General features: G+C 31.9%; 1 protein-coding gene across 1 annotated transcript in view; it reads right to left on the bottom strand.

Annotated features, from left to right (window-relative positions):
- Positions 1-11,973, bottom strand: part of LOC106461404 (sorting nexin lst-4-like) — an 87,576-nt gene that overhangs the window by 15,698 nt on the left and 59,905 nt on the right. The window contains exons 11-14 of the mRNA XM_022388354.1: positions 11,075-11,152; positions 5,210-5,286; positions 2,449-2,538; positions 538-744 (exon numbers count right to left, since the gene is read on the bottom strand). Coding sequence (XP_022244062.1) covers positions 538-744; positions 2,449-2,538; positions 5,210-5,286; positions 11,075-11,152 — 452 coding nt within the window. The remainder of the gene's footprint in view (positions 1-537; positions 745-2,448; positions 2,539-5,209; positions 5,287-11,074; positions 11,153-11,973) is intronic.

Here is an 11,973-nt window from a genome sequence, read left to right as displayed (position 1 = left end):
ATTTGGAAAACAATGATCTCCATTACTTACGATGTTTCGAAGTTGTTTTTTCCACTCGTGAGTCGTACTTGCTAACCCTTGTCGTAAGCCAGGTCCAAATTCACAATGGCGATGTAGAAAGTAATAATTTTTAGACTTTATATATAGCCATACTTGAATACAAAAAATTTTTATAAATGACAGTACCAATACCACAAAAATCTATTGTAATTTACCAGGCTTCCTAACTATGCTGCATTTGGGCCTAAAAAAAAATATAATTTCTGTTCGGAAAATAGCATTGATCATAATACTTCAAACTCTCCAACAATATAAGCGCTTTTCTTTCGTAAATAACATAGAAAGACTAACAGAATTACGTATAGGAAATGTAGAGCTTTCAACTTGTTATAAACTTATAGGTATAGAAGAGCAGGAGTAGATAAACAAATCTTCTCAAATGATGAAGTGATGGGTGGAGTCAATATTGTGGATTCGATAAATATTATATCTCAGCAAAGAGAAAAGGTAGAATATATGCTGTAGTAAAAGCATTACCTCTTGATAGAAACCAATCTGAGCTGATAAAAATCCCTCCATCATGTATTTAAAGTCTTCTATTCGTTCTAACTGAAAATGAGTTATTTCTGCAAGAGTTGAATGAGAGATTACATCTATCCTCTGGTAAATAGACTGAACTTCTTCTGCGCTTAATTTACCTTCTTCTGTGAGTTTTTGGTAATCTTTTCTTTTATTTATTGCACTCTGGATAAAAGAAAATAAAATAAACAAACAGTTATAGAAGTGACAGATGAGATAGATGTATAATGATGTTACTATGAATGTTTAACGTAAGAAGATGCAAGCTGCTATGTACAGAAAACAACAATTTTTATAGTTCTATGATAGTAAAAAAATTGGGCAAGATAATTGATATTTTGAACATATATTATTGTACTAACGAAAAAAATCTTTAATTCAGTTGAGACATGTAATATACTAAAAAAACAGTCAGACTTTATCAGTCAAAAAAGTCCCATTCATCAAATGGTATAGTTGTACTACAGTGATTCAAAACACAGTAACGTCTAAAGTGGCATTACTTTTTAAAATAATATGTATTGGTATACAATACAATGAACAACTTATATAACTAATTTCTTATTTAAGAAAGTCGAAATTTTTTCAAAAGGATAAAAAACCTCTATTAAAGAAGAGACATGCCTAATACAGTTATGCAACTGTTAATTCCATCTAAACCATCAAATACTTTACTATCATTAAGCCTAAAATAAATCCATTATGCTTTACTCAGAAACCTTGTTTTATAGTTTAATATTTTAAACTTTTATACAAATACATGATTATTTAGTTATTCAGTGGTAACCCAGAATTATTTCACTTTTTATATGACTAATGGATTGATCAACATAATGCAGATATCAGATTACATTTTATATTGTTTTTCTTCTTGTGAATAATCTAAAGACAGTTTAAAGGTCACAGAATATTTACTTGCCAAATTAAAAAGTGTAGAATGTGACCCAGAATTATACAAAATTTACTTTTTAATGTCAAAGTTAACCTTTCCCACCTAAGCTCTTCAAGATCTGTGACTTTAACCATTATAAGAGCAGGAACACATTAAGGTCAGTTGAAATGTATGCTGTGTGAACAATGACATTAACAATAAGTATGAGCATACTGATGATCAAAACAATTAAGATAAGACTAAATCATGCACAGAGTTGCTCCATTCTTCTCAGAAAAACAATTTGGGTAAACTTTCTATTATCCTCCTGTACCATTTATTTTCTAATATCTAAGATCACAATTGATAATGTCATACAGATGATTTAGCAAATACTTGACCATGTATAAAAATTACATTATCAATGTGGTGGTAAGTAATGCAACAGGTACAACTGCAGAGAAAGGAAGTTTGGGCGGTATCAGGTTGCCATACATCTTGATCTGACTAGAGTGTCGCTCAACTTGGTGTTATCCAAGTTTATCGTAGAATATCTCTGACAAAAATTGGATATTTTTGAAAGAGGTAAAATGTCTGCTTGATCAGTGAAACTTTTCACAAGTATCACTGCCATATCTTAAATGATAGCAAGATGGGCAAGCTTATACCGTATTATTTCCAACATACATGTAACTATTTTAATACTGTGATAAATGCTCATGTAAATAAGAAAATTTCAAACCTTTTCTAATTTTTACTTTTTTTTTTAATATATTAATATTTTCCAATATTCTCAAAGTGATGCTTGCACAGTTACAGATCTTGAAGGGCTTAGCCACAAAATGCCAACTTTTACATTTGAATATTTACCTACACTATTAACAATGTTCTAATATCTTCTTCACTGCATCTATTTGTCTGGTTACACATTTCCAGAGAACACATGAAAGTAGAGCACATTGGACTACACAAATAAAACTGTCAAATCATGAAAGTACCTTGTTCAGCTGCAATATGTCTGGCCATGCAGCTAACATGCCCTTGTATTCATGAAGAATGTCACCCATTGGCTCAAAGTCCTGCTTAGGCTTTAGAGAAAGAAAAAAAATTCCATTCATGCATTTATATTATTATTCAGGACAGTTCTATATTATATGAAGAATCAATGACAGATAAAAATATTTTCTAAAAACAATCTGATCTTTCATCACTGTTACTGATAAAGGCATTAATTTCTTATGATAAGAATTTTTAATGTAATTCCTAAAGAAGTTTTAAGAATAAATAGTGTCAAAAGTATTTAACATTATGTATGTTTGTGTACATCATCTTATAATTTTTTTTTTTTTACTCAAAAGCAAAATATAATAGTGTTGAGTACCATGTTACAATTGGAACAATCTTCTGCCTTATTATCCTATTAACTGGTTTAGTCCTAGCAGTACTAGCTCTAGATGCAATACATATTGTTATAAAACTTTTAACTCTCCAGCAATAGGCTCGGACAATAGAGCTGTAGGGCTTCTATATTATAAAAAAAATTATATTAGTTTTGTGTATCTTCAAAAAATTTTGCAAACTTTCAGTAAACATTAGAAGTCTTTTGTAGCCAAAAAGTCAGGATTTATAATGAAGTATTTTTACTAAAAATTTTTCCATGAATATGAGTCAAAACATTGACTTCTCCAAGTGTAAAGTGATTTTCTTGTTAAGATTAAAAATACTTATCTTCATATGAAAATCGTTAAATTTTATTTGTACAATCTTCAAAGTCTCCTATATAAATTTCAAACATTTTTTTTTTGCAGTAAAACTATATTTGATGTTATTTTCTCTACACTAACTCTATTTGACTGACTTCATAACCACCATGTAAAAATATGAAATAAAGTTGTATTACCCATTTCTTCTTTTTAGAATGACTTTAAATTGTAACAGGAAACTACATTCGCTTATCCCAAATAGCTTAAAGCTCATAAGAGTATACATCTGTTTATACTTAAATTTTATTGTTTTATTGCCATTTGAACTGTGTGTAAATAAAAATCCCAACAAACAAGTTGTAAATCATTCAGCAAAAGTGTAACTCATGTACACTATCAAATTATGTAACACACAAGCTACTTGTGAGCCGCTCATGAACATTTTTTTTTTTATCTTACCTAACCCAACCTTATCTAACCTAACAAGTTTCTAATTTTTACACTTTAGTTATCTTTATAATAATAAATATATATGTAAAACAAAACAAGAAATATAGTACTTACCTGGATCTTCTTTTTTTTTTTTGCTTTCGATTGTCTATGAAACTTAACCCTACCTTTTTAAACTAATGGTTCTACTGCAATAAATAATTTTATATTTAATTAAATAATGCATTTAAGGACATAGGATGATAACATGTAAAAAGCAGACAATGAACTGAGCTGAAAGTGAAAAATAAAATTCTCTGTAGAGAAAGTAATACAATATAATACATCATTTGATAGATTAAAACTTTGACTTTCTATTTGTTATAAATAATATAGTATTACTTGTCAGAAAGAAATATTGGCAATTGTGACAGGTGGGCATAGCAAGAAGGGTCTGATTTACTAAGTTATGTTTCTGTGACCAAATAAGGTTGAAGACTATAAAAATTATGCTTTGCCTAAGTAATAACGATATCATAATGAGTAGTTTACATTAAATTCCATATTTCTCAGAGGAGTGGTAAATAAATTAGAGCAAATGCCACAATTCCCAGATTGAAGATTTTAAAATATTTCCTTATAAAATTAAGAACTTAAACTTTTATAATATTAAAATTTAACTTACTAGCAATGTTTTGATGCCAAGTTTATTCGTGTATTGATAATAAATCAATTAAATTAAATTTTGAATGTAATTCAGCAAAATCTCTTGACATATGCAGAAAAGGGTACATATTTCAAAGAGTTAATATAATTCTTTGGTGAGATAAACAACTTATTAATACAAAAATTGTTCAATTTTTTTTACGTAGAAAATGGGTAGTCAGTTTTCATTTCCTACAATTATGATGTTCAAGAGGCTTTTTGTAAATTTATGAAGGGTTCTTAAGTATCTGAGTTCAGTAAAAATCAATTTTATTCAGGGTTGTATGCTACAAATTAGTTTGTTGTTTCCCCATTTATAAAAAACTAAATTAAATTTTATAATTACCAAAAATTTCATAAATTATAATACCATTAGTTGTAGCAGAGTAGCAGCAGTGGCACTAGGGCTAAGGCAGCATCACCAGCACAATATATGATGGAATATAGACACTCAATGGTTTTATTACTGTTCTAGACCACCATGAATCTAATATTCGTAAGTGCTTTTTTTATTAATCAATAATAGAAAGCCAAGATGAGGACTTTCACTATTTTGTGCAAGAGGAACATAGTCTGACCAACCACTAAATTCCTCATCTTTGTAGACAAACACTATTGAGAAGCAAGATCTTTTGGCAGTAAAATATGGCTTTCTGAGGTTAATATATTCTGCTTTTTATTAGAGTGTGCTTTTTCTTTTAACTCGAATATCACCCCTCTGCAGTTCCTCTGAATTTGATGTTAAACATAAATCTAAAGTCCTACTCCTACTGAAGTACACGTTAGTTTCTTTCAGTTCCAGTTTTTGTTGGGTGATTAAATTACTGCACGATGTTTAATATTACACTCGACACATTAGTAATAGTAACAATAATTCAATTTAAGATCTAAAAACATTTCTAGATAAAGTAGCATATCTTACCTGTTCTTCATAAATGTTTCCTATTTCTTCATAAGTGTCAGCTGTATGTTTTATTGCTAATGTTAGGGATGTTGAGCCTTTGATGGAAAGAAAAATGCTATCTGAGAATTTGTTCCAATACATTTTCTAACAACTAAATCCACTTTCAATTTCTTATTTTATGTACCTCAGAGAAAAAAATGTTTGTTTTTGAAACAAAGACATAAAATATTTTATTTGATTCAAAGCACAACCACAAAACTTGAGCTTCCTAAAACTTACTTAATCAATGAAACTCCGTGAGACTCGACTTTGCATTCTGGATTTGCAAATACTCTTATAGGTTAGAAAAAAAAAAGAGGACTAATAAATTAAAAAGTCTGAAAACATCTCTAATAGATAAGATCACTTTAACGGACAGTTGAAAAGTAACAGCAACAAGTGAACATTTCTTCGCACATTAAGGGTTAAAACGTAAACTATATTTTGATACAAGTCTATATTTTTATGACATTTTAAGTGACAAAACAGTAAATGGCTTATACAAGTATAATTAGTTTAATAAACACAGCTGGTTTGTTTGTTTGTTTTGAATTTCGCGCAAAGCTACACGAGGGCTATCTGCGCTAGCCGTCCCTACTTTAGCAGTGTAAGACTAGAGGAAAGGCAGCTAGTCATCACCACCCACCGCCAACTCTTGGGCTACTCTTTTACCACCGAATAGTGGGATTGACCGTCACATTATAACGCCCCCACGGCAGAAAGGGCGAGCATGTTTAGCGGGACGGGGATTCGAACCCGCGACCCTCAGATCGCGAGTCGAGCGCCCTAACCACTTGGCCATGCCGGGCCAAACACAGCTGGAAAATATGACTGAATCCCAGCATGATATACAATAACGTATACGTTGTCATTTATTTGGATCACTATAGGTGATAAGATGGTGAACAGCTTCAAAGTTTTTTTCGTCCTTTTAGCTGAGTTGAAAAGTTATCATGTATATATTGCTCATTCATTATTTATCACATATTAAAAAACAAGGAGATTAAAATAAGTCCTGTCCTATTTGTTTGTTGCTGAAGAACATTCTTTCTTCTGGGATTAAATATTCTTACCACCAAACAGTGTTTTAACCACAGTTTTTATATTAGCACTATGTTTATTTTGATGTATAAAAATTTTGATTATCAAGGAGCATTGACTGCCTCTTTGCATAACTGCAACTGTAATCATCCAGCTGCTAAAATACCACAATAGTTTATCATAGCTTGCAGATGGTTCAATTAAAGATCTTGGAAGGATAGTTGCCAGACTAGGTGCATCCACCATCTGAGGTTTCTTAAGTAAAACTAAATTGGCTCCAAAGGCAGGATTGAATGTGCGATAGCATCTGTGATATTCACTGCTGTGAGTGGCTTCTGTTTAGTTACTCTGTGGTTGTACCCCTACTATACAGGTAAGCTCTGATAATACTGGGGCACACTTGCACACGTCCTGCAACAGTAGCAGCTGACATGGGTTATTATCCAATATTTTTTACAGTGTGAATAGTTCATTCTGTTGAATGTAATAATTGTTTTCTGACAGTAATACTGCATTGTCTGAAATTTCACTTTGGAGAGTAGTATTTCAAAGTATCAAATACTTCAACTATGTAATCTCATGCAAGTAACAGCATCCCACTGTCAACTCTTGGGCCACTTTAATCTTAGTAGAGATCTGACTACCACTCTTATAGTGCTTCTATATCCTCAAAGTACATACTGCACTTTCACACAAGTAACCCATAGAGTATATGTTAAATTAGTTTTCAAAATGTGGAGTATACTCATGTGCTGGTAATACAGTATTTTTTTTTGTTTTAAGACTAAAATCACCAATTTTCTGTTCCAAATATTTGTTTATGTTGTTCTTGTTCAACACATGGAGCGATTCATCAATCAGCCAATAAGTACATCTGTTAGCAATCTGAGTTATTCTCTGGTTAAAGGACAAAGTATAAATATAAAAACCTTTGACTATATTTATCAGTTTTTGAATAGATTAAACTTTTGACTTAATTAATTGCTGACATATTCCAAAAAGAATAAGTTTCACTTTCAGTGTGTCCCATAGCATCACCATAACCTTTAACTTGTGACTGGCTTCACCACATGACATAACCACTAGGAATTTAGTTAAATTATTAACAAGATACAAGCTTTTTTTTTGTAAGTTTAATCATAATATCTTAAATAACAGTTCTTTTCCACATGTTACATGCATATATCTAATTTGATAGGAAATAATTAAATGACTATAATAAACAGTATAGTTTCTTCCCAAATAAGTACAGTCGTCCCTTTACAACATAAAGCAACAGAAGAAAGTTAAATTATATCTTTCAAATTAAAATATATGAACTTATGTCCACAATCTTGCGATGTTTTATTTAAGTCAAAGTTAACGGTAAATCATCTTCCATAAAGCCATCAAAGTCCTCATCTTCTGTGTTGCTGTGAAGCAGCTCAGAGTTGGCAAGTGTAGGTGTGCTGCAATCCACATTGTCATTGCTCTCATCCTCCTCCTTCAAAATGGTTGATACTTTGACAGCTTTCCATGCTTCTACAACCCAATGGTAAACTTTGGCATAGCTGGCCCTCCATCATTTTCCCAGAGACTGTAAATTCATGCAGGCCCTCCATCATCCATTTCCTCCCAACATTTGTAGATCTTCACTTTGAACAAACTGTTTATGGTGAGGTCAAGTGGCTGCAGTTTCTTTGTGAGCCCTCCAGGGATCACAGCTATTTCAGTGTCAATTTTTAAAATTTTTCTTGATGAAGTTGAACTTATGGGCTGACATAGAGTCAAATACCAGGAGGGATTTCTTTTTGGTGAAGAAGGCTGCTGACTGCCACTGCCAGCAGTTTTCAGCAAACTTTTCCATTTCATTCTCATTCATCCAGCCTTTTATGTTTGCTTTCCGTGTTTTTCGTTTGAAGATGACCATCGACTTGACTTTGATCCCATCATGTCCTGTAGACGTGACACTAATTGTTGATGGTTGTTGTGGTGCATCATAACTGACCAGCAACTCGTCCACGTTACCGAGGAAATATGGTGTAAGGATGTCCAAGTGTGTCTTCTGTTTTTCAATACACTCCTAGAAGCTTTCCACTTTAACTTACTTAGCAGTGAATAACTAGAGGGAAAACAGCTAGTCATCACCACCCACCACCAACTCTTAGGCTACTCTTTCACCAACAAATAGTGGGATTGACCATCACATTATAATGCCCCCACAGCTGAAAGGGCGAGCACGTTTGGTGGGATGGGGATTCAAACCCACGACTGTGAGTAGAGTGCACTAACCAGCTGGCCATGCCAGGCCGGAAGTATAGTTTTCAGGTCAGTGTGTGTGTATATGGTGTTGTTAGTCTTTATAGTATTCTGGTAGATTGTGTGTTCTGATTGGATGGTTTATCCTTCTTTTTTGATTGGTGGAAAAACTTCCTGTAAATTCAACCAATGGTAGCCACAGGTTACCTCTAATCTGGAATCTCTTTTTAGTGAAGGTTTTATTGTGTTAATGTAAACAGATTATTTAATTTTTGTAGTCTTCACTGGCTTGTGGGATATTCACAAGTGTGGTTAATATGTGCCTAAAAGTTTCTTAGAGCACTTTTTTCCTCAGGTGCAGGGTACACCAGGGGATGGATTATTTACATGAAAATACAGAAGCATGCTTTTATAACAACAGGACACAAATTATGATTTCAAATGCAGAATGTTAGACCATTACGAGTCCAGTCTGACCTTCAGTAATGTGTTTGGTTTTGGAACTTATCGTGTATACATATTGACTCTCAAGTATTGTCTTTTATGTGATGGTTACATTTTCAGTGAATCTATATGCCATAAATTCACAACTTTAAGTCAGCTGCAATGCATCTTGTTTGGAAAAGAGATATGGAAAAAGTTCCCACTGGTACTGAAATTATTTGAACTTCAGAAAAGCAGACAGTTGATGAAATGGCCGATTGTGACAGAAACAATTAAACTACTGCTTAAAAGCAGGCAAGAGCAAAATAAACAGTATTAAGCAACTGTATATTAAAAAAAAAGTTTTCCATACCCTCTAGAACAACATATGGGTAATATGATGTTTTATTACGAAACCATGTGTAAATATACCACAAAAGCCTATCATTATAGAATAAAAAAAGATATACGTAAATCAGCTGATTATTTAACACCAATATATGTGGAAGAGAGGTCTTTCTCTTCGTGTAATATTTCTCACACTATTCTTTATGGGAAATGAACATGATGAGATATGCTTTATCAAAACAAAGATAAAGAAACATGCATAAGGCTAAAGAATTACATAATTAAAACTTCAGTTAATCAGTGACATAGACTAGAATTACACAAAGGTAATTCTTTTGTTTCGGACAGAATATCAGTTCTTTTAAAAAAGTAAAAATAATTGGTTAATATGATGATAAACACAGAAATGATGTATTTAGTTTTAACTAGTAGAGTACCCTGCATTGCTTAGATGAAAATGGCTTTAAATATCTTGAATCGTTTTGATTAAATCAACCGTATTAACCGTGATTTTTTGCAAAATCAAAATGATGTCTTCACCCAACTAAATGTTTCAATTAAAATCAATAAAAATAACAATGTCTGAAAAAAATAAAAATTTGCTTTTTCAATTAAACCAATACCGTGTACATTGCTCCTGCTTCTTACATGTGTTTTGCACGACATTTCACGTTTCCAAAACAAAATTCCCTTACTTTCGGTGTCCTGATTCCTGCTGCAGGTGTTATTTGCAGCGTATTCTGACTTTATTATCGTTACATTTAATGAAAATTTGCTGATACCAAATGTTTTAGTAAATTCATCGTATAGCTGATTCTTGTGAGTATACGCATGCAAGCAAAGCAAAAAATGGCTGAAGCAATTCTATTTAGTTGAGAGAGTGTGTGTGTGTGCATGTTTCAAAGAAAGAACCAACCTTTTTCAGTTAAGGAGAATTAGACAGTAGGCATTATGGGTAGAAGAAAGAGAGAAAGCAAAGAGAGTATTATCGGAGAAGAAAATGAAGTATCCATGAAGTTTTTAAATCGTTTTAATCCTGGAGAGAATAATTAGGAGAAGTCCTCACACAGAGAAGAAACATAAATAATAGCCCTCAAGTTATCAAAAAATCTGGCCTTTTCAAGATGAGACTAACTGGTCATCCTGTGAGCCAGAAATTGCTATATTGATCATTTTGGCCTCAATCTGCAGCCTTAAAACAGCCTCCGAGGCCACAGCCACATACCCCATGTTATTTCCTACACAAAGTTGTATCTGTACCCTGAGTTTGGAGTTTGTAGCTTTAAAGATGTGACCGTGCAGAAGGAACAGACCAACAGAGAGAGAGAGAGACAAACATTTGCACTTATACATATATATATATATATAGATAAGAAACAAATATTTGAGTGTACTTAAACTCTAATTTTACATTAAGTATTTTCTTTTGAAGCGAATAAAATATACACTTGTATGTTTTTAAAAATACATTTATGAAGTTTAAACTCAACTGTCCCATATCTTTTATATCATTGTATATAAATCAAAAAGCTACAGACGCAAATCACTTAAGAATAATAATGGGGAATATAATAATTTCAAGAAGTGAAAACAATAAAATCTTTACAAGAAATTAATATTATTGTAGTTTTGTGTACACTTTTAAAAAGAAAATAACTCAAACTAGATAAATATATTTGATATTTGAAAGTTGAAACATGCACATAACTTGTAAGACTGGTTCAGAGCTGGAGAAAACAGTTTCCTCACTTAACTACACACGTGATAAGAATATATTACTGTGTGTGTACTTACGAGGTGAAGTCTCCATTTCAAAAGCAGTTCCTAAATCTCTGAAAGAATTGGCTACTTTCTGAATTTCTCTCTTGAAACCTAAAACATTATAAGGAAAGACAAGAAAGTTGTTAACTTTTCAAGTTTATCAAGTCACTTAACTATAACTAAATAATGGCAAATAATGCCATTGTTTCATCAGATACTGAATGATCACACACACTATGTTGAAAGCTCCAAATCAGCAGTTTCTCTAGCTTTATATTAGATATTATCTAATAATAACATAAAACTAGTGAGAAATTCCAAAAGTGTTGTTCAGTTTTTTTAACATAACTGAACGGCTTAGACTGATGCATACTGAGAAACATATAGATGCCGAGTTGAATTTACAAGCAAGCCTGAGATGTTTTACTAGCATTTATTTTAAGTCTCAGTATACATAATTAAGAAAATTTCCCATGCTAGACCAAATTATTGCAATTACATTAAACCTAACATCAAACTAAATCCTACACATTGTAAAAAAATATTGCTGTAAAGTCTCCATTGAAATGTTAATAAATAATGACTTTCAAATACATTAAAATAAACACAGTTCATACATCTGTAATTACACTGTCATCAAAACAAACAACGCTACCTAGAAAAGTTATCCCATTATCGATGTAGCCAATTTAGTATGCAATGCCAAAAAATAATAATTTATAACAATTAGAATGCACGTGTTCTTCAACCCTCACTGTCAGCAGTATAAATGAGAATATTTTATTTTTAGAACCCTCACTTCACATATTTGATTTTTGTCCTTATTTCTGTTTTTTTACTTGGCTATACATTTTTTTTTTTTATCTTCACCTTTGTGCAAATAATAATTGTTAAGCAACAAGCTAAGTGATAAACATATTCTACAAAGACTG

This window comes from Limulus polyphemus, unplaced genomic scaffold (genome assembly GCF_000517525.1).
Source record: "Limulus polyphemus unplaced genomic scaffold, Limulus_polyphemus-2.1.2 Scaffold952, whole genome shotgun sequence".
Lineage (NCBI taxonomy): Eukaryota > Metazoa > Arthropoda > Merostomata > Xiphosura > Limulidae > Limulus > Limulus polyphemus.
Note: the sequence above shows the minus strand (reverse complement) of the source record. Positions and strands in the feature narration are given on the sequence as shown.